This window comes from Monomorium pharaonis, chromosome 3 (assembly GCF_013373865.1).
Source record: "Monomorium pharaonis isolate MP-MQ-018 chromosome 3, ASM1337386v2, whole genome shotgun sequence".
NCBI classification, from domain to species: Eukaryota; Metazoa; Arthropoda; class Insecta; order Hymenoptera; family Formicidae; genus Monomorium; species Monomorium pharaonis.
In genome coordinates this window covers 32,268,595-32,296,468 of record NC_050469.1, presented here as the reverse complement: position 1 = coordinate 32,296,468, position 27,874 = coordinate 32,268,595, and the positions used below count along the sequence as shown (strand labels likewise).

The following is a 27,874-nucleotide window of genomic DNA, read 5'->3' as shown; positions in this document are numbered from 1 at the left end:
CTTTTGTAGACGAGGCTTAAAACATTGCATTGCAACATAAGAATGCAATGTTACTACGGCTTCAAGATCCAATGCCATTCGGATTACTTTTTAATACAAATATTCAAAGCTTTAAATTTTTCCAAAATTTTGAATATTAAAAGTTGTTGAAATAAACAACTCTAATGTAGATCATATCAAAAAGAGCCATTGTCACACAAGGTCCGCTGTTCATTATAACACATTTTGCAACAATTGCAACAACTTCCAAATACTGTTATAAGAAAAAGAATGCAGTAGTTTTTTAAAAAAATAAGCTCCTATACTATTATTAGTAATCTATTCCATATTAATAACCTATTCATTATTAGTAACCTATTCTATATTAAATATTTTTATTAGCTATTTAACACTTATTAAATAATAAAACTGAAATTTTGCAAAATTTCTATTTTAATTTGTTAAAAAATGCACGTTTTCAAATTAATAAAATATAAAAATATTTACTCAAAATTGTAATTTAATTACTTGATATTTATAAAATGTAAATGCACAATTGTACAATAAATATTATTTATGTATATAGGGCAGATTAATAATCATTTCAACATCAAAAAAACTAGCAAAATTTTTAGATTTTAAATATACATTTAGTTTTAACAAGAATTTACATTAATATTAATTAATATTAAGTTACATTTTTCTTCCATTTTTAGATTATTAATTACATATATTGAAAATTTAAATATCTGATCTTACCTATTTGTTATTATTGCATTTGTAGTTGGACTATCGTCAGCCAATAAACTGTCGTCATCGTCGCCTCCAATAGTACATGATAGTGGTGGACATCAAACAGCGACCAACAACGCTTTGCAGTGGCCAAGTCCTCACACTGTACACGACATTCTAGCTAACAGTTGTAATGTACAGAATTCGTCATCATCCTCTTCACCAACATCGTCACTATGCTCCACGATCAACAATAATCATCACAACCGTCACGACGACAGTTCTGTTAACAATAATAATAATAGTAATAATGAAAATAATAATGATCATAGAGTATCGAGCGGTTATCTTCATCACCATCATCCTCATCTAACACATCATCAACAGTATTATGCCTCAACACTGTATCATCATCATCATCATCATCATACAGATGCTGTAACTGCGGCTACCATATCATCTACTCTTTCTGTACAATCCATTATGTTGCAGTCAGGAACAACAAGCCAGCCAGCCAGTCCTTGTAATTAGATAAAATAATATTATTTTATGAATTAGGAATACTAAATAGTCAAATAATTAATGTTTTCGTTTTTTGTATGTGAATAAAAATTTTTAAATGTTTTTACGCGCAATATAGTATTAGAATGAAGCTTGAAGTATGCATTAATTAAAATATAGTTTTTAAAAAATGATAAATGATACCATACATCGTTATCATCGCTAGCTCACAACAATAAATTATTTAAAAACTATAATTAATTGAACTTTTTCTTGTCATCTATAAATATCATAATTAAACAACTAACATAACTAAATAATTATGAACACAATTTTACATTCATCTTTTAATAAAATAATTGATTAGTAGAAGTAGGACAAATCGGTACTCGATCATAATTAAAGTATATAATTAATAAATATAGACAAAAAATAAAATAAAAATTTTTTTAAATTACATTTTCTCAATATAATCTTTTTGTATTTGAATGCACATATCCCATTTTATTAATTTTTAAATATTTGTAATATAAAATTTTGAATACTTTCTCTCTCTCTCTCTCTCTCTCCATCCCCTCTCTCCCACTCTCCCTCCATCTCTCTCTCCTTCTCCTCTCTCCCCCCCCCCCCTCTCTCTCTCTCTCATATGAATTTCTTTATTAATTTTATATATTAATCTATCAATCACTTTCAACTAATACATATTGTTAGTTTAATTATAAAGTATTTATATTTTCTAATAAGACTCCAATAAATAAATTCAAAATATAAGCAATATAATATGATCTTATGTTTTATTGCTTATAAATTGTTCTATTAGTTATGAACATTCGAAATTTTTATTATTTTATGAAATACCAGAGAAGAAACTGGTAATATATGTATACGATCATCGATTTATATATTTTATCTAATAACTTTTATTAATAATCAATATTTTGAGTCAAAACTTCACGATTATATTCATCAAAGTGTTGTCCATTGGATTTTAAATTCAAAGTTTTAAAATATTTATTATATTACATATTATTTACAAAAATGTAGCGACATTGCATAATGGGTTGAAGAGAAACAGGGGTGGTAATATGATCATCACAAAAATAAATGTAAAAAATTGGTTTTATTTTAAAAAGACACAGTATTTTGTTAGGAAATTATATAAAATAAACTGTTAGATAAGAACAGGTGATTGTTATTCATTGCTAAATGAACTTAAATAAAAAGAACCCTTAATTAAGGTTACCCTGTGAAAACTGTCTAGTCAAAAAGACATTAATATGACATCAAAATTGTCTTTAAATTGTGTTTAGAATCATTGCGTCAAGAAAATAATTTAATATGACGAAAAATTGACACCACATATATTGATATGCAATAAAATATTATACATATAAGAAAAAATAAAAATAAATGTTTAAATGATAATTAGTATAAATGTTATATAGAAAAAATTCATGTAGCATCAAAATGACATTAAAATGACGTCAAAATGATTGATATTGATGAGACAATAACGTTATTCCGATTAATCATGATTAATCGGAATTGATTATTATATATAAAGATTATTTTAGAATCATTTTAACGTCATGGTCAACTATCAATCAGAATCCCATGTATTTCCCTTCCCAGGAAATAAAAATAAAGACCTCTGACTGGTTACGTTTTTTATGTTATAATTATATTATGTGTTATTATATGTATAATATTATGTGTTACGCAAAAGTCTAATATTCTGAGAATGAAAAATACACCATACACATCATGCATAAAACGAAAAATAACACGCATCCTGTATGACCTTCGGGCCCAGTCCTGAAAAATCGTCTACAATAGTCGCACAGGCCGTGTCGCAAGTCGTAAGCATAGTGTCGTAAGAATTAAAGTTCGTCGCATGTCGTTTGAATGTCGCTACATGAATGTCTACACAGTCGCAAAAATTCAGTGTCAACGTTCACGATCACCACTGGATCAGTATTTTTGCACCAACGTTGATTGGTTAATTTCATGCAACATACTTGTCGCAATCGCAGAAAATTGAAGTTAGTTCAATTCCGTGCGACAAGGACTCTCTCTAGTCGTCCCCGGTTATTTATATACGTACTTTAAACGTGTAAAAGGATTTCCAATTGATCTGTTAATTCAATTCAATTCAAAACTAAATGGTTGAACAGAATGTCGGTAAAACAGACAGCTTTGGGATCCTCTTAACATTTTTTTCCCAAGCGGACATTTATGTACCAATTGATTTTCTGTCTAGAAAAAGCAGTTAAACGTTTGATAAAACTCAAGCAAAGTATTGTTTCTTACATAAAAAATCATGATCTTTTATAGCGTTTTCCATTGAAAAAAACTCGCTGGCACTCATCAGTACTCCCTAGTTTTTAGTTTTTCATCGTAATAACACAAAACTTCATCAGTTTTGCATTCTCATCAATGGAATATATATCTCTAAAACTCAGTTTTAAAACATTGACTAAAATATAACGTTATTATGACATCTTGATATCTGAGCATTAAAATATTTTAATGCTAAACCTAAATATTTTAAATATTAATTGCTACAATATTTTAAAAATTATTTAATGTAATATTTCAATTTTACAAAAACAATATTCCTGCAATATTTCAGCAATATTTTGTGCTGTAAGAGATCGCAGATTAGAGTTTTTGATGATAAATTGAGGTAATAAAATGACGTTCAATCTAAATTTTGTTATCAATCAAAGTTTAGGTTGCCATAATTAAATTTTCCGTTGAAAATTTAGAGATCACAGATTCTGATCACAAATTCTAAAAAAATCATAATTTTTTACGTAAGTATATAAGCAATATATACTTTACTTTAATATTTTATCAAACGTTTACTGCTTTTTCTAAACAGAAAACCAATCGGTATATAAATGTCCGCTTGGAGAAAAAAGGATTAGAACTTTAAACTCACGGTGTCCCGAACGATCCCTTTTCATCTGATAAATTAGAATAAGATAAATTCAAATTCGCGCTAAACTATAAAACTTATATCTTGGTACATTCTAAATCGAGTATAAGTATTTCGTCGATAGAAACCAATTTTTAATTAAGTTAATCGCGCTTAATCCAATATATATTACTAGGGACTAATATTTCTTAAACCACATTGTATATAAGAATTACCTAATTAATTAGGTAATCGGAATAGGCTAGGGCACGATCACGTTTGAAATTGGCGAATCGCAGCAGGATTTGCGGGATGTGCAACATGCGAGAAAATGTCAGATGCTCGAAACAAACCGCTGTGCCTTCCAATTAACCGTTCACGTTTCGCGAATAGGTATGTCAAAGACACGCCGTATTGAAAATTTTAGGTATATAAGGTCATTTGATTCACGTGGCTTCATCGTATTCCAACGAGTGTGAGTCAAAAAGGTATTGAAAGACGCTGCGCCACGAAATATCTTTCAACAGCGCGCCGCAGTTCAATACAGGTATTGAACTGTCATACATGGGTTTCGAACGCCTTCGCGATCACGATCAGCAGTATGTCTCTCGTAATGCTGAATAAACGAACGTAGCGAGAAATAATATGTCACCATTCCGGAGGAAAAAATCCGGGAGATCCTTCCCTGTCAAAGTTTGCACCTTGGATGCTGAGCTCGAATTTAATTTGGAGGTTAGTGGACGAGTGTGTCACAGTCTCTTTTTCTCGAATTCAGGATTGTACCATGCATTTCAAAAATACCCTTACGTCTGCACAGATTATTTACGTATAATTTACGTTATGTTTGTACAAATATTTTCAATATAATTATAAATTGAATAATACAATACAGAAGTAATTTTAAGATTATTAATACGTCTGCTCGAACAAAGTACGAGACAAGTAAAATAAAATTTCAAACAAAATATCCATTTGTGGTGAAATATCGAAATTTTAACGAGTCATAGATTATTATTTACATAGATGATACATTATACATATGTATAATTCACATATTTCACATTATATATGCATAATGTATATTTGTTTTACACATAAATCCTCAATCTTATTTATAAATTACTATGTATTTCGTTGCATGGATGATGTATCTTACAAGCTAACTATTTTCTTGTGGCACAGTGGAGATCGACTGGTAGAGACTTGTTTGATCTGGTGTGCCGCACGATTGGGCTGAGAGAAACGTGGTATTTCGGACTTCAATATGAAGATGCAAAGGGCTTTATCTCTTGGTTAAAATTAGATAAGAAAGGTAAGATTGTAATTTGAAGCCATTTTTGCCATATTTAAATCCTAATAGATCTAATCCAAGTATTTGCATCACACACACGTGTGTGTGTGTGGTGTGTGTACTGTAACACACTGAATTGATTGCAGTTCAAGATCAAGGTGTTTCGCAACAATCAACGACATCGTTCATGTTCTTAGCAAAATTTTATCCCGAGGATGTTGCTGAAGAACTTGTACAAGAAGTCACTCAACATCTTTTCTTCTTACAAGTAAAGCAAGCTATATTGTCTATGGATATTTATTGTCCACCTGAGGCTTCTGTGTTACTCGCCTCTTATGCTGTCCAAGCAAAGGTATTTTTTTTGTAAACTTAAACTATACTCATCCTTTGATTTACACAGAGAGAGAGAATAGTTGTACTATATTATTGTTTTACAAATTCTCAATTGAGTAAATATAATCTGCTCCTCAAAAATATGAAAGAAAAACCGAAGTGTTTTAAAAATATTTATGTATTGCACAAAAACAATAATATTGAAAGTTAATTTACATTTTATTTATTGTTATTGTCAATACTGTAGTAAAATTGACCAAAAAGGGTTAAAATAATGTAACAAATACATTCAAGTAAGAACTTTTGACTCACTATAAAGATAGAAAAGTTCATACAATACAATATAAAAAGATATAATTTCTGACTACATAAAATAAGATCATATAAAACTGCTGTACATAAAAAATACCTACAAAATGAATGAGGGTATATACACATTAACTTTATTAATACACAGTACTGCTCAAAAGTTTTAACAAATACTATTTTTTTACAAAAAAAGGTTAATTACGTTGCTTGCCAGATGCATATATCTGTTGAAGATGTTAATTCTTTTTATACTTTATATATATGTATGTATGTATGTATATATATATATACATATACTGATATAGTATATAGACACAATTTTTAAACAAAACATGATTATAGATTTGCCTTATTTGAATTTTTTATATAAGATAAAACAAGAAGTCTTTGTTTTAAAATTTTATGATTTTTAGAATGTATTTTATTAATATAATTAACAAAATACATTCTAAAAATTTGAATAAACATTAAAAACATCCAACATTATCAAGTTACAAACATTTTGAATGATATTAATTTAGATAAAAGATAAATTAAATCCAAAAACATTGTAACGTACCAATTAAATAGAATTTTTAAAGTAAATAGGTCTTAGACTTAAACCATTTTATTTCTATAAATTTTGTATATGAGTACTGATTTAAATATAGTATCAAAAAAGTTTTTTTTTTTTTTAAACAAAAATTAGCTTTATACACAACACACACACACACACACACACACACACACACACACAGGATTTCCTAAAAAGTATCAAAAGTTTAAGAGTGTGTGAGGGATCAATAAACTGAGCAAAAATCCTTTAAAGATTGCTTGTTTGCTTTGTTAAAAGAAATAAAAAATACAAAACAAAAATATTTTTATTTTTTTATTTATTATTTATTTATACTTATTTATTCGTTTCGTGTCACTTTTGGAAGGTATTTTTAAATTTTTATCTCTCGCAGCAATTTTATTATAACAGACATTGTCTATTTTCTAAAGACAAAATTTATTATCGCAAAGTTCTATCAAGAAATTAAATTTTAGCATTTTACTTTTTGAATTATTTCACAATGACAAGCTATTTTGATCAAAAATAATGTAAATAGAAGCTACATTTACAAAAGAAAAAAATTAACTGAAGAAATTATTATGTTTGAGCTCAGTATAAATAAATAATATATCAGTAAAAAAATACAAACTTTGTTTTTTATCATTGTAATCGAAACAAAACAATAAAAAACGAGTAAATCCCTAAATTTTTTTTCCTAATTTATCTTTTCTGGGCTTTCGTTTTGAACATTTCAAAGGGACAGCAATATTGTGTGTGTGTGTGTGTGTGTGTGTGTGTGTGTGTGTGTGTGTGTGTGTGTGTGTGTGTGTGTGTGTGTGTGTGTGTGTGTGTGTGTGTGTGTGTGTGTGTGTAAAATATGTATACATATATACATATAGGTATATACATATATGGTATATATGTGTGTGTTGGGTGTTAACTTTTATTTTAATTAACAGTATGGAGATTATGATGAAGTTTCATATCGTCCTGGAATGCTTGCCAGTGAGGATTTGCTTCCACAAAGAGTTATAGATCAGTATCAAATGACTCCAGAAATGTGGGAGGATAGGATAAAAATTTGGTATGCTGATCATCGTGGCATGTCTCGAGATGAAGCAGAAATGGAATATCTTAAAATTGCGCAAGATCTCGACATGTATGGCGTAAACTATTTTCCTATTAGTGTAGGTATATCATCTGACTTACACTAATTATATCTTTTTATCTATATAAATCTGCATTATTTGTAATGAAATGTTCTTAATAAAAATCTGAATATAAATGTTCTACATATTGTAGAATAAAAAGGAAACAGATCTTTGGCTCGGAGTAACGGCATTGGGATTAAATATTTATGAAAAGGAGAATAAACTGGCACCGAAAACTACGTTTACATGGTCGGAAATTCGTCATATTAGTTTCGATGACAAGAAGTTCATAATCAAACCTGTGGAAAAGACATCGCCAAACTTCATGTTCTTCTCGCAGAAAACTCGCATGAATAAATTGGTAAAGAAACAGTCAGATGTTGGCAGCTGGGTGAGGGGCTTAATAGCTTTAAAGTTGAACGAACATAATAGTGACACGGCTGCTCATGTATTGTTTGTTAAGATCCTAGACCTGTGTATTGGCAACCACGATCTATTTATGAGGCGACGCAAACCGGATTCCATGGAAGTTCAACAAATGAAAGCGCAAGCAAAGGAAGAAAAATCCAGGCAAGTAAACATCTTTCATATAAAATTATTTATCTCACAAATGTTCCGTATTTGCATTCAGAGTGATGTTTGATGAATTTATTCAGTTTGTTCAGTTGTTTATTTTGTAATGAATGTAAATTTATGTTCAGTTAATGTTATATGCTTTATAAAAGTTATTTACACTTTCTAAAAGTTGATAACTTAAGGGTGTATCGGACATACAATGTTAGACAAAAGTGCATGAAATTTGAAATACTTAAATATCTACGCCTAACGCATAGTAAATCTAGATGTAAGAAACTTGAACGATAGTTGGAGTCTTATTTTTACTCTTACAAAGGTATTTTTCACGTATTTGCGATTTTTTTCACTTATGAGTTTAAACTTTTGACAGTGAAAATGCACAATTATCTCAAGTTATATTTTATTTCTTTAAAACGGTGTAGTGAAGACAATTGAAACTTGGCAGATATTTTCTTCTATTCATGTACTAGATGTACAAAAAAATTCAAAACACTAGTACTATTTCTTCTATATTTTTTTAGCTGTTTTATCTGTCAAGATCGTCTTTTTCCATAAGATAGAAAAGGATACCATGTAAAATCAGAGAAAATTAAAATAGTTATAACTCAGCAACCATTTAGTGGATGCGTTTTCAATTTTTTGCAGTACATTAGGGAAACTAAAAGAACAATTTCACAAATTTTTAGCAACTTTGTACTATTTTGAACTTCAGTCCGATACATCCTTAAGCCTGGGTTAAGTCTTAAGGGGATATTTTAGCTTTCACTATTTTTCACATTTTTATAACCTTTCTTAATTTATATGTTTATATTTGTCTATACATGTGTACGTGCGTGCGTGTGTTATACTTGTTTTAATTTCAAATGTTAGAATCTTAAAAATTTTATTTACATTCTTTTTTGTTCTTAATCCTAGATTAAAAAAATTTTTTTTTAATGGAGTTTTTATTTGATTGTAATGAGACAAGAAAAATATTGTAAATAAAAATTTTAAGTTAATCAAATTAAAACTAATCATCATGGTAATGATTTTGACAAAAGTTTGGAAGTGTGGAAAATTTTGCAAATTATTTATAAATATTGGTGTCTTATTTGTAATAGTGTGTCCCTCTCTCTCTCTCAAATTATTAGAAAATAATTATCAATTTTTTAAACTCAAAAACAAAAATACCCCCTTTTATTATTACAAAAATTTTATTATCTTTATTTTTTTTACACGTAATTACAAATACATGAAGAAAAATAGAAGTAGTTTTAATCTGTATTATTTTAATATGCTTTTTTCTTTTTTTGCAGCAATTTGTGGCAAATTCAATTGCTTATAAAATTTAATATTAAAGGGTTAGACAGTGTAAAGCCTTCGGCACACGATATGATTTTTCATGCTAGATCGCATACGAGACATCTTAATACGTGTCCTGATTAGCTCGGGTGATTATGTCACCAATCGTAAGCCAATGAGGATACGTAGTAAGACGCCTCGTATGCGATCTAGCATGAAAAATCGTATCATGTGCCGAAGACTTAACTCTTACTCTTCTGGTATTGGATTTTCTAATCTAATAGTTAACTGAAATTTAAAAAATTCTATAAACTTTATAAGCTTGGACGATTATTTAATGATTACTTAATTTTAGATAATTAAGAATATTATTTAGCCATAAAAAATTTTTGAACACATTTATGACATCGTGATTATGTGGATCATTGTTATCCGACCTTTCTAGACTATCATCAATCAATCATTTCCTACGTAAAATACAGTAACAGTATTTTCATGTGCCTAAAAAGTCTATTTTATCCATGCACGTTAGTCATAATCTATTGATGTGATCAATGATCACCGAATGTGACTGATGATTATGCCGTCTCTAGTAAATATCAACTCGTGGCCCATTATATTCCTCGTTGTGCACCGTCTACAAGAAACACTTAAACAAAAATATAACCGTCATAAACATGTTAAAAATTTTCATAAGTTGATTGCTTTATCACAAGAATACGGTGCCTTACAAAAGTATATAACTTTGTTAATTTTCAAAATTTGATAATCGCAAAATTTTTTACTTATTGTAAATAGCAGAAAATCTGAAAAATATTATTATTTTTATAAAAAAGTAGATTCTTTTCAATTCCTTACACTGATTTGACTCTTGTAGTTAATTTTAATAATAACATTTATTTTAATGTTATTATTAAACTAAAATAGATTGAAAAATCTATAACATTATAGAAATTGTAAATTGAATGATCATTCTTGTTTCTGATTTAAATATTGAAAAAGATTTTTTATGCAACTTTTATAATTTTGCTCATTCAATCATTATAATTCTAACAAATTATATTTCTTTTTCTTTATTGACAATTAAAAAAAAAACATTTTAGACATATTTTGTACAAATATGTGCTTGGCTATGCTGCTTAAAAAATTTAGCATTAAAAGATTTAAAAAATTTATTTGAAGGTTTGACTTTATTTCCGGGTTTAGCAAATTTTTTTATAGAAGCTTTTATTTACAAAGGATTGCCAAAATAATGTAAACATCTACGAAATATGTTACTTATTTCATTAATAAAATTAATAAATTAAATTTTTTTTTTTAATTTTTAATGTATTAAAAAATGTTTTTGTTATTAACATAAAATCGTCCTTTATCTTCTTCATTTTTACACATGCTTTAATTATGTAAAAAAATTGAAATTCTATAAAACTAATTCAAAGATATTTTCTAATTAAAAAATTCTTGATAATTTACTTTAGGATACTTTCAAATATTATTGAGTCCTTGTCACAGTTTTTGAAGAGCAGAGTATAAAACAGATTTTTTCAAATATTTCTTAAGCAACCTCCAATATATTTTCTGACAGTTTTTTTACTGATTTCATGAAATGATAAATCCTCCAGAATTAAAGTATAGACAATAACATCGGGTACTAGCAACAATTTCATTTAAAAAACCAAAAAAATTAGAAAATTATATTATCGATGTCTGCAGTCATCTCGTGACTTTCATCCGCAACATTAAGTTTTAAAGACTGTACGTGTAAAATAACTATTAGGCACCCTTGTCATTACATCAAAGAATAATAATATACTTTTAGAAATGAGCTAGAAGTTTTGGTATAAGAAAAACTCTTATTTGGAAAGGAAGAGAGCCTAAAATGGCCATAAATGGTCTATATGTGTAACCGACTGAATTTTATTTATATGACAGGATGATGAATATACATCATATTTTTATTTCAAAATTTATCAAGCAAGTATATTTACGCACATAGTGAAGTATCTAGTTTTTATCTAACTTTCTTGAGTTACAAAAATCATGGTAGGTAAAATTGATCCTTACAGAAACAATTGTATGCATATATGCTTCGATTTTCATAATGAGCGCAAACATTTTTTGAGATAATTTTGTTGTAAAAATATGACGTATATTCATCATCCTTTCATACAAATAAGATTCAGTCGGTTATCCATTTCTGACACATAAAAAATCGATAAGTAGAGTAATCTAAAAAATTGTTTTTCTTTCTCGATAAAGTCCAATTCATTGATATTAATATATGTACTTTAATTCTGGAAAAGATTTTCTAAATCTATAAAAGAATACATACGACATCTCATTAATAATGTGAACGAATGACTCTACATTATCGACCCTGATCAAGTTTGAGGGCACTCCAACAGCCTCTTAAAAAGTATTCTATTAGAAGAAGTAATATGACATTGCATTAATGACTATTGAAGTATTGTATGATTTCATTTTGTAAATAAAATAAAGATAAAATCTATTAATGACAAAAAATAGTCCAATCTTTTATTTAATGTATTTCCTAAATGTTCACATTATTTTATCTGTCTCCTGTATTTAATAATTATATAAGTGAAGTAACGTTAATGTTTCGACTCACTTTTGAACCATACTCAATATAATAAAAAAAGCTACATTTCTCCGCTATGAATTAAAATAATTCATGCAACATCTTATAAACATTATGAGACACTGTTTATAAAATAAAAAGATTGTACACTGCCGCTCAAATGTTGCAGCATGCTTGAGATTTTCTCGCATTTCACGAAAAGTTAAGTATAATTTTTTTTATTTTTGAAAAAAATTATGCGATTCAAGTACATTATAACAAATGTTTTCTTTGGTTCGCAAACTTTTTAGTTTCAAAGATAAACATTTTATAAGAAATAAATGTTTAACTAAAAAAGTTTGATATTGCGAGAAATAATAGTACTAATTTTTTAATCTAGAATTAAAACCAACTTTAAAATAATTTTTTATTAAGTTTTGTCTGATTATGTTATGTATTTCATTAAGTTACAGGGCCTCAAAATAAAAAACAAAAAGATGAAAAAATACCAATATGACTATTTTATATGATTTAGAAAAAATTGGTGAAACAAAATTTAAAAAATAGATTCAAAGTTTTATTATTCCTTTTTAAAATGCGTTTGTTAAAACTCCATGTTTTTTCTTTCTCCAAAATACTTAACTTTTTACATAGCAAAAGATATTACCAATCATCAAATTATATTCAGAAAATAAAATGTACGCTATTTAATCTTATCACTAGTTTTAAATTGTTTCTATATCAAATATTTAGTCATAAATTTGAATTTCTTTTAAAAATATTTATGACATTACATCTAGGAGGCAAATTGAAAGAAATAAATTAGCACGAGAAAAGCAATTACGAGAAGCAGCGGAAAGAGAAAAGGCTGCGATGGAACAACGCCTTTTGCAATACCAGGAGGAGATACGACTGGCAAATGAAGCTCTTGTAAGATATGAGTAGATATAGAAATATAAATTAATCTATACACAGAGAAAAATCAATTCTGTTACTAGCAATTCCTCAATTTATTTTTCTCATTTTAAGTAACGGTTACATCTCTAACACAAAGAATATTTTCTTAATAATCTTAAAATGTACGCGTTAAATTTTAGAAAAACATGTATTCAAAAAAATTATAAATATTTTTAAATAAAATCTTTATATTTTATATATATATTTCTTTTTTATTATAAAATTTATCGAAGAAAAATGATTAGAGTAACAAACAAATAGCACTTTTGCTTAAATTTAATATTTTTTATTAAAAATTATTAAGATTTAGAATATATTTTGAATGTATTCTATATTTTATGCTTATGATGCATTTATGATAGATTTGCAGATCTAAACTTAAGAAAAGGGAATTTTTATATTATGTCTGACTTATTAATTGATTATATGTTTTATAGAGAAGATCTGAAGAGACGGCAGATCTTTTAGCTGAGAAGAGTCGCGTAGCAGAGGAAGAAGCAATGCTTCTAAGTCAGAAAGCATCAGAAGCTGAACAAGAGATCACGCGTATACGATTAAACAACATGAAGACTGAAGAGGAAAAGGTCCATCTAGAACGAAAGACTAGAGAGGCTGAATTATTAACGGAAAGACTGGTGCAAGAATCGGAACGTAGAGCTGCTGAAGCGGAAAAATTGAAAGATGAACTATTACGCGCGAGAATTGCCGAAAAAGAAGCTAAGGAAAAACTGTTAGAGTTCCTGAGTAGAAATGCCTACACTGCTACCATAACCGTAAGTACAGTCTTTAACTTTTATTCATAAAAAAACACTGCAATTAAATTGCAATCATTAATAATGATAAAGCTAAACAAGGAAATATTTAAAGTATAAAACAATATTTTTTATTTACAAAATTTATAAAAGCATACCATATTTAAAATAGGTTAGATCAATAAGTTTTTTTAAATCACCTCACGGTCTACATCAGATTTTAGTGATGTCATTAAATTTAATTTTAATTTTTCTTAGCATTTTTTTATTTAAACTGCGCGCCGACAGGGTTTGTCAGACTTAAGACGCAGTAACCAAGCTAAATTTCGATGCTCGAGAGCATCTTACAATCTCCCCTTCTCACCTGTCCCGAAAAACTGTAAATTAATTTATTGCGAAAAATAATACCTCAGCCGGGGTTCGAACCCGGATCTCTCGTCGTTTCGTGCGAGCGTCCTAACCAATTCGACCACCGAGGCATATGGTATTATTCTTCGCAATAACCAGTATATCTTAAAGCACGTTCTTTAACGGCGACGTATAATAACAATATTAGTACATTATTTCTAACCGACCGTAATATGTTTAACATATTACGGTCGGTTAGAAATAATGTACTAAAATAGATTACATTTGTTTTTTCTATAAAAACTAATTTATAATAATTACAGTAATTTTGCTATTCGATCATCACAGAATAACTTTAAAAGAGACAGTCTTTGCAAGAAATATATAACTAATCTGTTTTTTTTTTTTATTAAGTACTTTTTTGTTAATTTAAAACATAGAGTTTATGTAATAAAATATTGTGTGGCACAACAGACAATTTATACTGTGATATATATTATTTTGTCAGTTTATCAGAACAAGTTTGTTACCATGCAGCATGTTTGTATTTTACTCATTATAAAGAAACTATATCATACGCAGAATCATTTCTATTATGAGACAAGTAATAGAGAAAAATTTTATCTATTACATTAGTATAATTTAGTCATAATAATTGTTTAAAAATCGAATACCAAAATTGTAAAAACTGCGTCAACAATCCCAAGTCTCCCTTATAATAGAATATTACATATGCATGCATGTACAATTTATGAATCATTTGTTTAATTTGTCAACAGCCTGTGCCAAACCTATTTCCTTCTACGCAAGTACTTCCATCAGACCTACAGGCGGATCTTCAGACTTTACAACTAGATACAGAACCTCTACCACCTGACTTAACATCCTATGATCTTATCGGCGACGGAGACGTCGATCAACTTTCATTAGAAATTGAAAGGGAGAGAAGCGATTATTTGGAAAAAAGTAAACATCTGCAAGAACAACTGCGCGAATTACGTTCCGAAATCGAAGGTCTAAAAGTCGGTGAAAAGCAGTGCGAGTTGGATCAGTTGCATGAAGAACAAGTTCGACTTGGCGAGAATAAATACAGCACGTTGAAAAAAGTCAAGTCCGGATCCACTAAAGCCAGAGTTGCCTTCTTTGAGGAGTTATAGTTTTTGAGACAGTAGTGATGGTAACAAACATGTTTTAACAAGATACTAGTAAAATTTAATTGATACTAATAAACTATAAATGCGCGTACGTGTACACATAACACACGCACGCAGAAAAAAAAGGAAAAAGGAGATATCCAAACATAGAATACTCAAGTGTGCTATATTATAGAATATTCCATTTCTCGATTAGGTGATACTAAACTTCTTAACAAATTTGAAATGATTTTTCTTTAAAATTTTCGAAAAAGTTCTACGTAGAAAATATAGAATGTTCAACAATAAGTGGGAAGAAATATAAGGAGTAGATCTAGTGATAAAAGATGAAAAATTAAGAATAAAATTGCGAAAGCATCTTGTTTTTTTAATTATAATATCTAAATAATTACATGCTCTTTAGGCATTTTTTACATTAATATTTAAACATTTATAATTAAAAAACAAAACTTTAATAAATTTTGTTGATTTGTTAATTCTAAGTTGTTTTATTTTAACATCTATGCAGCACTGATTGTGGTGGAATATTTTCAGAAAGATTTCAACTTTTCACATTTTATTTACAATTCTGAAAAGATTTTATAAAATGTCATGTAAAATATTGCAACAGAAATATTTTTAAAATCTATCACATGAAATACATTGAAAAACATACTCAAGCATTGGATAAAAAGTTATGATATCAAAATGAGATCAAATGGTTTCAAAATAATCATTAAAAATTTTGTGTGTGTGTGTGTGTGTGTGTGTGTGTGTGTGTGTGTCTTTTTAAGACTTAACATATCATACTATTGAATTAATGTAAATTATATTAAACAATCCTACTAAAATCGAAACCAAAATTTATATTCATATTTTCTATAAAAAATAAGAATGTTTTAAAAAATATCGATATAACATTGTTATGAGTTCCATATGAAGATGATAAACAAAATACGTAACGATTTCAGGAATAAGAGGCTTCTTGATGCTTTTGCTGCATGAAATTGAACTAGGTCTGTAACATGCTTACTTTCTATTTTGCTTTATCAAGACAATGAAGAAGTAGAAGTATTTTAGCTGACAAGTGAAATTTTGAACAGATCTAATTTAGAATTTTTTTTTTTTTAATTTTCCCCACTTGTTGTTGACACTCTGTAAAAGGTTATACTATGAAAAACAAAACATTCTAAGTACATGATCGAAAAAAAAATTCGATAAACCACAGATCAAAATCAGATTTTGCTTTCTAAAGAATTAATCTTATCGCTAAATTATTGCTATTCTAATATTCTATTGCTCTAATTATGCTACACTCTTATTAATTTTGTCTAACTTTAAATATTTAAAATAATAAAGTTATTTGAAATGCTACTGATTAGGGGGAATGGAACATTCTGTATATACAAAATATGTACATTTAACACTATTATAATATTATAAGACAATATATAAACCTCCATACTAGAGATGTGTGAATCAAGGATTTGTGGATCGAATCAAACTGAAATTCTTTCGAATACAAATCGAATTCCAATAAAATTTTTCCAGATATTACGTTTACTAATTAAGGCTAATGTCCACTTGACGCTACAAATGCTTCGAAGCATTTTTTGATTGATCAATTTATAAAATTCTTTGTTTCGATTAGTTAATAAAATACTACAAAGCATTTGTAGTGTTAAGTGAACCGCAGCCATAAATATATTAAGATATTTTTAGTGCCATTGCAGATTATTTTTAATAGACGAGAAAATTTATCGTTAAAATTTTAGAAAATAATTACAAAAAAATTGCGCTAAATATAAATTTATAATAGATTTTAAACAATAAATGTAAGAGTATGTATTATACTGGCAAATAAATATTAATACATATATAAATACAAATTATGTTACTATTAAATACTGAATACATATACATATACAAATTATAATGTTACTATTATAGTGATAATATTTGTGATAATACTTGTATGAAATGATAGTAGTCCATTTCGTTAGTGCTTACTCGAAAATATAACGAAGCAATTAAAAATTTTATTCTAAATTTTGTAAAATTATGATACAAACATATAAAATATTGAAACGAATTTACAAAAACAAATATCTATCGTGTACATAAATTTGTTAATAGTTCATAAGATTTAAAAATCATAAGTTTTGAAAATGAACAATCAGGTATGAGAATTAGTAGAACGCGCTGACTAGTTGCGCAGATATAATAGACTGTGATTCACTTGATCCTACAAATAATGATCAAAAAATGCTCCAAAGCATCAAGTAGACTTTAACCATAAATAACACAATCAAAATAAACGAAATCGGTTAATTCGAAATTGAACTGTCGGTTATTCGAAATTATCGAATTATTCAGTCTTCTAAATTCAGTCTTCTAAATTCGAAAACGAATCGAATCAGTTTGATTCAAATTTAAACTGTTCACACATCTCTATTATATGTATAGACATACATATTCAATTAATTCACATTTGGGAATATACTATATATTCGCAAACAGATCAAAATAAATATCTGCTATCCCCCCCCCCCCTCTCTCTCTCTCTCTCTCTCTCTCTCTCTCTCTCTCTCTATATATATATATATATATATATATATATATATATATATATATATATATATATATAGTATATTTTATATTGTATATTTGTTTTACTTTCTAAAATTCCAATAGATACTTTAATATGTACTGCCTACGTTTTGTGCACACTTATTAAATGTATAACTACATACAACGATATACATAGAAAAATTCTAATATACAACATTCAAAACAATTATATTTTTATAAAAAATTAATAGTTAACTTTCAAATTGCTATAAATTTATCTATAGAGATTAATTGAATTACATCGTTTGATGTTAATGAATGACAGTGCCTATATATTTTATTTATGAAAGTACATGTATATTGCTCATACGTACACACACACACACACACATACACACAATATACCTATATAATTATGAATACTTATGTTAAAAATGTATTACACTTATTTTCGAAATAATAATAAAAATTATAAATTGTTTTATATTGTATTTGAAAGTAATACAACAAACAGCAATTACTATTAGCAATATCTATGTAAATCAATAATTAATTCAATAAGAAATAGAAATGTCTAATGTAATTAAGAAATAATGACAAAAAACTGATTTTTTTATTAGTTTAAATCAAGAAATGATTTATGTAAAGTTCCATTTGCGATCCAGAGATAAGTTCTATAAATAAACAAAATATATTTATAGAACAACTAAAGTCACAATTGTAAAATTTTACATAAATTATTTTAAATACTTAAATACACAAATAAAAAACTGAGTTTTTTGTGTCATTACTTTTCAAAATTTAGTATTATAACAATAAAAATTAAATAAACTATAACATGTATTGTTTCATAAAATGTTATAAACATGATTACTTTCTTATTTAGTTTATTTATAAAATATAAATATTAGATTTTTTAAAATGAATAATATATCCATTTTTAATTATTTTATACAATCTGTCAAATATACAATGTTTTAAATATAATATGATATTAACATAATATTGATACACGTGATGAAAGATATTTTTAACTTAGGTAGATTCTAATATCCAAGAATTTTGTAATAAAATATTTTTTATCTCATTATAGCTTCAAGTCAAATCAAATTATCTATAATTCATTATACTTTTATAATAAATTAAAATGTACCACATTTTATAACAAAACCATAGATTTTAATGTTGAATGAATTAATATTACTTGAACATCTACATAATTTATTTCGGAAATAAATAATATGATATTTAAGCAAACATACATTTTGACTATCTAAAATAATTTAATTGCAACATCTTAAAACTGCATAATTTAATTCGTGTCTATGTTATAACACAGTTACAAATTAAAATGTATATAATTTTAAAGTTATATACAATTATATAATTTTAATACATTAATATATATAATATATTATACATATATACATACTATAGTTATACACCATAAACATTTAATTCGATTTCATATGCATATACTAGATTGAAATTAAAATCGGGATTATTTGATATTGTTTATGACATATATTATAATTTCAATCTTATTTATCTTGAAATTTATATTCGACATTATTTTTCGTATTTTTAATCTGAAATTCAAAAAAGTAATAAAATATTGATCGGTAATTTCCACAAACTATTCAATATCTTAAATAAGATTAATAATAAATTTCCAATGTTTAATGTTCTCGATTATTTCCAATGTAATATATGTGTAATGACAATGCTTGTAAATTGACATTATATTAATTACTAATACCAGTGTATTTACCAAATAGTAAATGGATGCTTTCCAATTGCTTAATATAGCTTGACACATACGTGCACAAATTGTAATATATTATGCTCAATTGGGACAGTGTGTATCAATGTGTGCTTTCCAGCAAGACACAGTGTAACAGTGTCCATTAGTGTGAGAAAGAACATATCAGTGTGTCACTCACACTAGTGGATACTGTGTTACACTGTGTCTTGCTGGAAAACACACAATGTACGCTGTGCAAATTTTCAGATAGAGATAGGATTATTTTTCAATATCATGCTTAAACCTTTTTTAATCTCTAATGGTAATTAATTGAGTGAGAAACTACGTTTTCATCGTTTTATTTATAATCGTTGCTATTAATATTAATAACTATTTAATTGTCACTAGAAGACATAAGTTTACTTATCGGACTAGTAACCCTGCATACGGATGTGTCGACAATAACGACAATTGGAACGCAACTTGTGCCGTTATATGCACAAAAGTGTCTTCGGATATTATACAACTGAAAAGATTTCCATCATTTTTTAAACATAATATTTATAAATTTAAGTAACGTGTTTATAGTTTATAAAAATAGGAAGACTGACATTTTATTACATAATGATAACAAAATTATCCAAAGCTATTAGAAGCTATTAGATACTTTTTAAGAAAAATGTGTCTTGTTATAATTAAGTTTATTTTAGACAGTTTTATATTTTTAAATAACGTAATATGTACATAACCAGTAAACAATCTAACAAGAAGATTAAGCCTTAACCCCACGAATTTTGCTAAATATCTAATATATTATACTATATTCTTTTTATTAATACGAAGCAAAATAAATCTATCCAATGTTTTCGAAAAATCATTTTCATTGTATACATAAGTTGTAAATGCAAATTGCAAAAGGTACTAACGTGTAGATTTTAATTTACAATTAACTAAATTAATAATTAATTATACTAAAAAATGATTAAAACTAAAATTACTTGCATGCTCTAAATCAACAAAGTAAAAATATTTTTAATACAAACTTTTTTAATAGTTTTAAAGTTGTAAAGTTTTTCGTGAACCATGTGAAGTTAAATTAACCCCAGTAATTTTAAAACTGCTGTATTTTTCCCAAAATATACGTAAGCCTATATCTAAAGTTTCGATTTTCAATTAGTCAGAAATTACAAATTTGTATATAATATAATTATATAAAAATATATTTTATATAATAATTTTTTATAATAAATCGTTTATTTTTAAGATACATCTTTATTTTGAATTTTTTATTCACTTGATTCATGTAAAATTAAAAAAGCTACGAAGAAAAAGGAGAACTGGAATTCGTTCAATATTCCCCGATCACTAGTCTGTTCGACTACATAATTTATTACTTGTAAATTGCGTTTATGAATTAGAACAGCACACGAAAAACTTTAAACAATGTTTTTTCGAAAACTATTGCATATTAGACAGATTTGTCGTAGTAGGAAAGATGTAGAACTATATTAAAAATTTAACGAAAGCTTGGTGCTCCCCTTGTAAACATTTAAAATTTATTGCGCGCGCACGCGTTTGCATATACGCGTGTATATTGCCACTTAATATATTGCAGTCATAAAAATAAAATGTTATTTTGGAAAAAAAGTGTTTTATTTACTGATAGATATATTCACACAAGATGCTAGATAATTATTGACATCTCTATGCGCAGGATATTTTAATCAATTACGAGTACCTTTTGAAAGCTGCCATTTTTCAGCCATTTGAACAATTCTTATAAAATTTGGAAGAAATATTAAGAAAGAATGACAGTTTTATTTAGTATCATTTTTTATAATAATGGACGTCATTAAAGATATTTTATAGTGCCTCCAAAATAGAAAAATGGAAAATGTTGATAGAAAGATGTTCAGAATTATTTTCAGTATACTATTCTTTCATTTTTCTATTGTTACTTTGTATTAATTTCATTTTTCTATTGATACTTTGTATTAAATTTCATAATTTTTCGACAACCGATTTAAAAATTATAATGATTTATTTATTATATTCTCATTTGTTTTACTTAACGACAGTTGTACATTTTTTATAAAAATATTGTTTTTCTTTTATTAAAAAGAATTACAAAGAGAAGAAATATCAACTTTTTTTTAATACTTGCAAATTTCATAAAAACTCAAGCGGCTGAGAAATAGCAGCTTTCCAGAAATATTCATAATTGACTAAAACACTATTTACACACACACGTTCCGCAACAATAAGGAAGAAAAAATTAAAGAATTTGTTCAGATAATAAAGCAAAAACCAAAAATAAGAAAATTGCAAATGACTTTTAAATATAATTATTTACTACACATTCATATGCTTTATTCACTTTTTACTTAAATATTTAAGTATTCAGAGAATAAAAAAATTTTTGTAATTTTCTGTTTTAATAATGTTTATATGCTTGGTGTATACACACACACACACACACACACACACGCGCGCGCGCGCGCGCGCGCACAATATATACAGTATATATAGATATAAAATTTACATATATGTATATGTATATATATATAATGTACTATAATTTAATATATATTATTGTGCAGTTGCCTGTGAATATACCAATACAATCAATTGTGAAAGTTTTACTCTTAAGGTCGTCTCTTAATTCCTTCCCACCAAACACCAAGTTACATGTAACGTACCTGTTAGTTGTAATTTCCCACTCAACAATGTAATTGTAATATAACACGTGTGTTATATTGCAATTATGTTATTGAGTGAGAAATTACAACTAACAAGCACGTTACATGTAACTTTGTGTTTGCTGGGTTATGACTTAGAATAATTGTAACCAAATTAACAAAGACAAAAATTATTTTTTCTAACGCTGTGTGAATATCTACAAATAAATAACAAACTTTCTGTACTTCACAAAAAGGTTAAAATTATATAAAAAGTAGAATCTAGTCAAACACAAACTCAGTTATAGTTTGTTATATTACGTTACGCAGCCATTGTAAGAGGTGACAGGAGGCGAATTTGGATACGGATAGGAATATGGTTAGTTATGAATCTTCATTGAACCTTAAGACCGCGTACGGTGTTCTTGGAAAGAAAAATACTATTTTAGCACTAATTTCTTGTAGCCAAATATTGATCTTATTATTTTCAAAAAACAACTTATTATCTCAAGATTGTATTAAGAAATTGAATGTTAGAAGAATTGTTAGGCTTCTTAAATCATTTTAAAATGTGAATTCATTTCCATCCAAAATAATGTGAACAGTTAAAGCTACATTTACAAGAGGCATTGTTATTAAACCAAAGATATATTTTTATATATGAATTCTGTGTAAATAAGTAATAAAGAGATTTATTAAAAATTTTTGTTTTTATGACTTTCTTCAAAATAAAATAAAAAATCTGTAAAAGACCTTGTACCAATCTTCCGTTCCTGGAGTTTTAACATTTAAATTCGGAATACTCTATATACAAAATTATAAATATGCACATATATATTTATAATGTATATAACATAACATTATACATATTATTCTATGTACAAACGTATTAAATCATCTTCTTTGGCAGGATAATGTGTTACTGGACATTTCTTCTTTATTCTTATTTCCGATAAAATACACTGGTAGCAAAATACGTAACTATAAAAAATAATATGCCATAAAACTAATTCGTATCTTATGTAAAAATAAAATACAAAACGTACAAAAACTATTTTATTAAGTAAAATATCATATACATCTACTTACCCAGATACCATAAGCACGGTATGTATATGTTGAGGCTTACGACAAAGCGGACAAATTCCTTTATATTGTGCTATGTTTAAAACCTGTTAAAATAGAAGATATTATTTTAGCAATTTAAATTATTTTTGTGATTTTATGTAACAAAATTGTCACACCAATATATTTAAGAGAATTTTTGTTTGCAAGTTTTAAAAAAATCACATTTTAAATATGTATTAATAATTTGAATCTTTTAAGAGAAAGAGAACAAATTAAAAGATTTAATTATAAATTAAAAGATTTACAAAATATTTTATTATACATAAACAGTATACAAAATTTTAAACGCATTTTTCGAAGCATTTCAAAATTAATTAATCAAAATATTATTGTACAATAACTTATCTAGCTGTAATTTTATTTACTTAAAATTTTAAGGAAATATTTATTTGTAAAGAATATTTAAGTATCAAAAAATAAATGTGCCAAATTTTAAGTTTGTAGCTTAACATAGATTTTTTTTAATAAAACGATAAAAAATACCAAAAGCAAGAATATCTCCTTAATATTTATCTTTACCTTTGGTGGTGGTGGAGTGGGAAGACTCATAATATCTATATTATAATTCTCTTGGTTCCACCAAGAAAGAAACTGTAAGAAAAATGCTCCCAGTTCAAGAGATCCAGTAACGATTCTTTGGAAGATATTCCATCCATCGCCAAAAGTAAATGAATTGTATTTTATTTTTCTCAATAATTCAGCAATAGTGAGAGCGGATTGCGGCTCAGCGTATGTCAGCGTAACAGACAGTAGCCTCAGCAAGAGTGAGGGGTACATCGATTTCTCAGATATATAAAGTATGTAATTATACAGCATGAGAGTTTCGTATGTTACAAAGAGAATTGAATGTCCTTTAACGATACATTTACGGAAGAATTTTTGTTCCCTCTGTATTAATAATATTTAACATAATAATTTAATTATACGAAATAAAACACACACACACACACACACACACACATACATATATATATAATAGAGATGTTCAGCAACACATAAAAGAAAATTTATAGAAAATAATTCTAAAATAAAAAAGTATAAAATAACAAAATTGCAATTAAAACTGTTTCTTAATTATATTGTCTAATATTAATGTGCTTTTAATTTTTTATAAATATTAATAATTTACATTTTATATAAAAATTAAAATTTAATTAAAAAGTGTAGAACGAATTTAATAAATATATAACAAAATTGCCAATAAAATATACATCTAAAAATATTTTTTAAACTTACCTCTCTTGATTCATAACCATTTTCTTCTCGAAGTTTATATTTTAAACTGAGTTGTGAAAGTTTATTTTTTAAATATGGAAATGTCACAATAAATATTAATGATAATATTTGTTGTTTATGCGATAATTTTTCCTTTAATTTGTTATTAATTACAGTGACACGCTTCAAACCGTAAAATGTTTCAGAAAATGACGCAGCTGAAAATAATAATACAATATTCTTTTTTTCAAAAAACTTATTAAAAAGTACCTATCAAAATAATTATTTAAAAATATATTAAAATAAAAAAATTATTGAAAGTTAAAACATATTACAGATTTATTTTATTACATATTAACATATAAAATCCATTAAATATTAAAAAGATACTTACAATATCTCTTTAGATAATATCGTTGAAGAAACACATTAAAAATTAAATAACCTTCGTCTGCCCATTGAAGAATATGCCCATATCTTTCAGGATTGAAAGATATGAGAAACTGAAATTGATTTAAAAAATATAAATATTATATATATATTAATAACTAACAATTTTTTAATATGTTATGTAATGTATTGTGACTAATTACAATTTTATTAATTTTAAATAAATACAGGATATATTTTTTGAAAAATGTTTTAAAGCAAAATATAATTGAAAATTTTCTGCAAAAACCAAATAAATCTAAAATGTTACATTTTCAAGAAACAAAAACAACTTCTCATTTTTAAAATATTTACTGTTTAAAATAGTCAAATACGATTAGTTTTCTCTGAATATTTAATAAGTAAGGAAACAATATTAAAGATTTTAAATATTTAAAAAATTTTAAATATTTTATATTTTAATTTGTTAAAAAAAAATCTCTGATTCTTACTGAAATTTTACATTTACTACTTCTTTATACTATAATGTTTTTCATTTATATTTTTCATAACATTATTAATGATAAAGAAAATATTATTTAAAATATAAAACAATACTTTTGTTGCTTTCTACTAACATAATTTAAAAAATTGCTTTTAATAAAAACTTTTTTTCCTTTGTATTAAAATGATAATTTTTTGCGAATATACAATAATTACAATAAATATTAGAACAAAAAGTTGTAAGCTTTGATTAATATTTTGAGTAATTTAAAAAAAATTAAAAACCTCTAAAATTCAATTATGAATTACGACTTCATGAAAATTACAAGTGAGCAAATTTATTTGCCGTTAACCAACAAAATTGATTTAGTAAATGGTTTAGTAAATTTTTTCACTTTTAATTTTCACTAAGTTTGGTTCTTATAAAAACTTTATAATTACTATTATTTATACGTTTACATTTCTTATTTTCTATTTGATCCTTGACAAAACAAAATCATGATGTGACAATACTGATAAAGAATAATTTGGTATTGTAAGATGTTTTAAAAATAGACTTGTTTGTTGTATAAAAAACCTTTCAATTATATATCTTTCATCATTCTTAAGTGTATGTATCAATATAAAAATATTTCATGATATACATTATTAATACATTTGATATAAAAAAAACATAATGTAATGTATGAAAATTAATTAGATAAATGTGTTTAAAAGAAAAAACTGCATTTATTACATGAATTAAATTCTTTGAAAAGTAATATTATATATAAATATGACACATTATAAAAAACATTTTATACAACACAATGTACCGAAAGAATCTTTTTAAAAGCTGGTTCAAGAGTAGATGCAAGTGATTCCTGTGCAATAATTTCAAAGATAGAAGGCCTGATGTACGCGGTTCCAGTCAAATGTGCACCTTTCTCTGCCATATTCTGTTTACGTGGACATACTGTTAATCTCTATTCTTTAAATTAGCCTGCATCAACATTTATTACATATTATTCATCTTTTTTGCTATATAAAATAAGTATTTGTTAATAATCTTACCGCTTTGTTCGGAGTAAACTATTCTTGAGGTTAACATAAAATTCCTATTCATCATGCTTGTCATGCTTTCGTAATGATTACAAAGTCCGCAATATCTATATTCTTAATGAATAAAAAACATAAGAATGTACAGTCACGTCATATTTTAATAAAAGTGTGTCCCTTTAGTCTTTATATATGTTCAAACGTTAAAATACATAAACGTTTGATATTGTAAACACATTAATAACTTACTAAAAACATTTATTAAGGGTTAGAAAATTATCATCTATTTCAAAGAATATGGGTCGCCGCACAGACCTCTGCATAAAGGTGCCATTTCATGGGCGTCAATTGACGCGCGTCAAGACGATTTGTGACGTCATGTTAGTTTCTGCGTCACGCTGGAGAGTTCGAATTTTCTAACTTCTATAGCGTCAAACCAGCGTCCAATCGTCGCGCGCGATAGACAACGCGAGTTACAAAATTGACGCGTAAAAACTTTTGCGCGTCAGAATTGGTCAGAATAGGTCAAAATATTGGCGTCAACTGACGCCCATGAAAAAGCACCTTAACACGAAATGCATAATGCATAAGGCCGAAATCACATGGTGCGGAATAAAGCTGCGGAGAACGTGCGTCATAGAAGCAGCCAATCAGAGCTTTGTCGCATTTAAAGACTTATAATCAAAGGGTCTGTTCGCGTCACATGCTCCGACATACTCCTATTCACCCCTATTCACTCCAATTCACTCCAATACGTTGATTCCGATGACGCCAACTTATTAGAATGCATTGGAGTGAGTAGGAGCATGTCGGGGCCTGGCGACGCGAACAAACCAAAAGATTCGCCAATGGCGAACACAATTTTGATTGGTCACTTGAGTCACATGGTTTATCCGCCATTGCGTACCCACGCTGGGCGAGGAAGAGGGAAGAGTGGTCTGTGTTGAGCAGTATAGATTAAAGGAATATGTGTCAAAAATTATAAGGTAATTCAATCTCTGCACTCTCGAGGGTCACTATATTTTGACGATACACTCAGGAAAAACAAGAAAAATTAAATTTGCATCTGTTATATGGCTGCGTACAACTTGGAGCAGGCTCGCATTGTTTACTATCTCCACTACTCCAGACCCCAACCCCAGACCCCAGCCCCCATTTAGTCATCGTATGGGTACAAGATGGTGGATAGCAGTCATGGTGGGGGGCCATTGGCGCATCTTTGATTATAGGTCTTTAGTCGCATTAGAATGC

At 27.0% G+C, this 27,874-nt stretch overlaps 3 protein-coding genes across 9 annotated transcripts in view; 2 read left to right on the top strand and 1 right to left on the bottom strand.

Moving 5' to 3' along the window:
* LOC105838761 (paired box protein Pax-1) overlaps positions 1–1,242 on the top strand; it is a 47,049-nt gene extending 45,807 nt beyond the window's left edge. For all 3 annotated transcript variants that reach the window (XM_012684544.3, XM_012684543.3, XM_036283909.1), the window contains one exon: positions 764–1,242. In XM_012684544.3, the coding sequence (XP_012539998.1) occupies positions 764–1,242 (479 nt within the window). The remainder of the gene's footprint in view (positions 1–763) is intronic.
* Positions 1,104–27,063, bottom strand: LOC105828283 (peroxisome assembly protein 12). Of its 3 annotated transcripts, none has more exons than XM_012666532.3 (8): positions 26,873–27,063; positions 26,639–26,740; positions 26,401–26,523; positions 25,107–25,215; positions 24,734–24,930; positions 24,017–24,385; positions 23,459–23,541; positions 22,854–23,350 (listed from the first exon to the last, which is right to left on the bottom strand). In XM_012666532.3, exons 3-8 carry the CDS (start codon positions 26,518–26,520, stop codon positions 23,239–23,241), a joined length of 990 nt encoding a protein of 329 aa, XP_012521986.1. In that variant the 5' UTR covers positions 26,521–26,523; positions 26,639–26,740; positions 26,873–27,063; the 3' UTR covers positions 22,854–23,238. The 3 variants fall into 3 exon arrangements, with proteins under 3 accessions (XP_036139804.1, XP_012521986.1, XP_012521985.1); XM_012666531.3 differs by having other exon boundaries at positions 26,401–26,567; positions 26,873–27,056; XM_036283911.1 differs by lacking the exon at positions 22,854–23,350 and adding an exon at positions 1,104–1,231 and having other exon boundaries at positions 26,401–26,567; positions 26,639–27,060.
* On the top strand, positions 4,422–17,262 carry LOC105838759 (merlin). 3 transcript variants are annotated; one of them, XM_012684539.3, is made up of 9 exons: positions 4,427–4,864; positions 5,315–5,444; positions 5,570–5,775; positions 7,560–7,787; positions 7,903–8,142; positions 8,215–8,321; positions 12,987–13,116; positions 13,581–13,916; positions 15,023–17,262. In XM_012684539.3, the coding sequence occupies exons 1-9, from the start codon at positions 4,778–4,780 to the stop codon at positions 15,398–15,400; spliced, it is 1,842 nt and encodes a 613-aa protein (XP_012539993.1). In that variant the 5' UTR covers positions 4,427–4,777; the 3' UTR covers positions 15,401–17,262. The 3 variants fall into 3 exon arrangements, with proteins under 3 accessions (XP_012539992.1, XP_012539993.1, XP_012539994.1); XM_012684540.3 differs by having other exon boundaries at positions 4,431–4,864; positions 7,903–8,112; XM_012684538.3 differs by having other exon boundaries at positions 4,422–4,864; positions 7,903–8,321.
* Positions 27,064–27,874: the final 811 nt, after the last annotated feature.

Excerpts from the sequence above, each read along its gene's own strand:
- LOC105838759 (XM_012684538.3), top strand. The coding sequence starts at position 4,778 with ATGTCACCATTCCGGAGGAAAAAATCCGGGAGATCCTTCCCTGTCAAA. Across the intron at positions 4,865-5,314 it reads AGCTCGAATTTAATTTGGAG|TGGAGATCGACTGGTAGAGA; the intron begins GTTAGTGGACGA and ends CTTGTGGCACAG. Across the intron at positions 13,917-15,022 it reads CCTACACTGCTACCATAACC|CCTGTGCCAAACCTATTTCC; the intron begins GTAAGTACAGTC and ends ATTTGTCAACAG.
- LOC105828283 (XM_012666532.3), bottom strand. The coding sequence starts at position 26,520 with ATGGCAGAGAAAGGTGCACATTTGACTGGAACCGCGTACATCAGGCCT. Across the intron at positions 24,931-25,106 it reads ATATTATCTAAAGAGATATT|CTGCGTCATTTTCTGAAACA; the intron begins GTAAGTATCTTT and ends TATTATTTTCAG. Across the intron at positions 23,542-24,016 it reads CCACTCCACCACCACCAAAG|GTTTTAAACATAGCACAATA; the intron begins GTAAAGATAAAT and ends CTATTTTAACAG.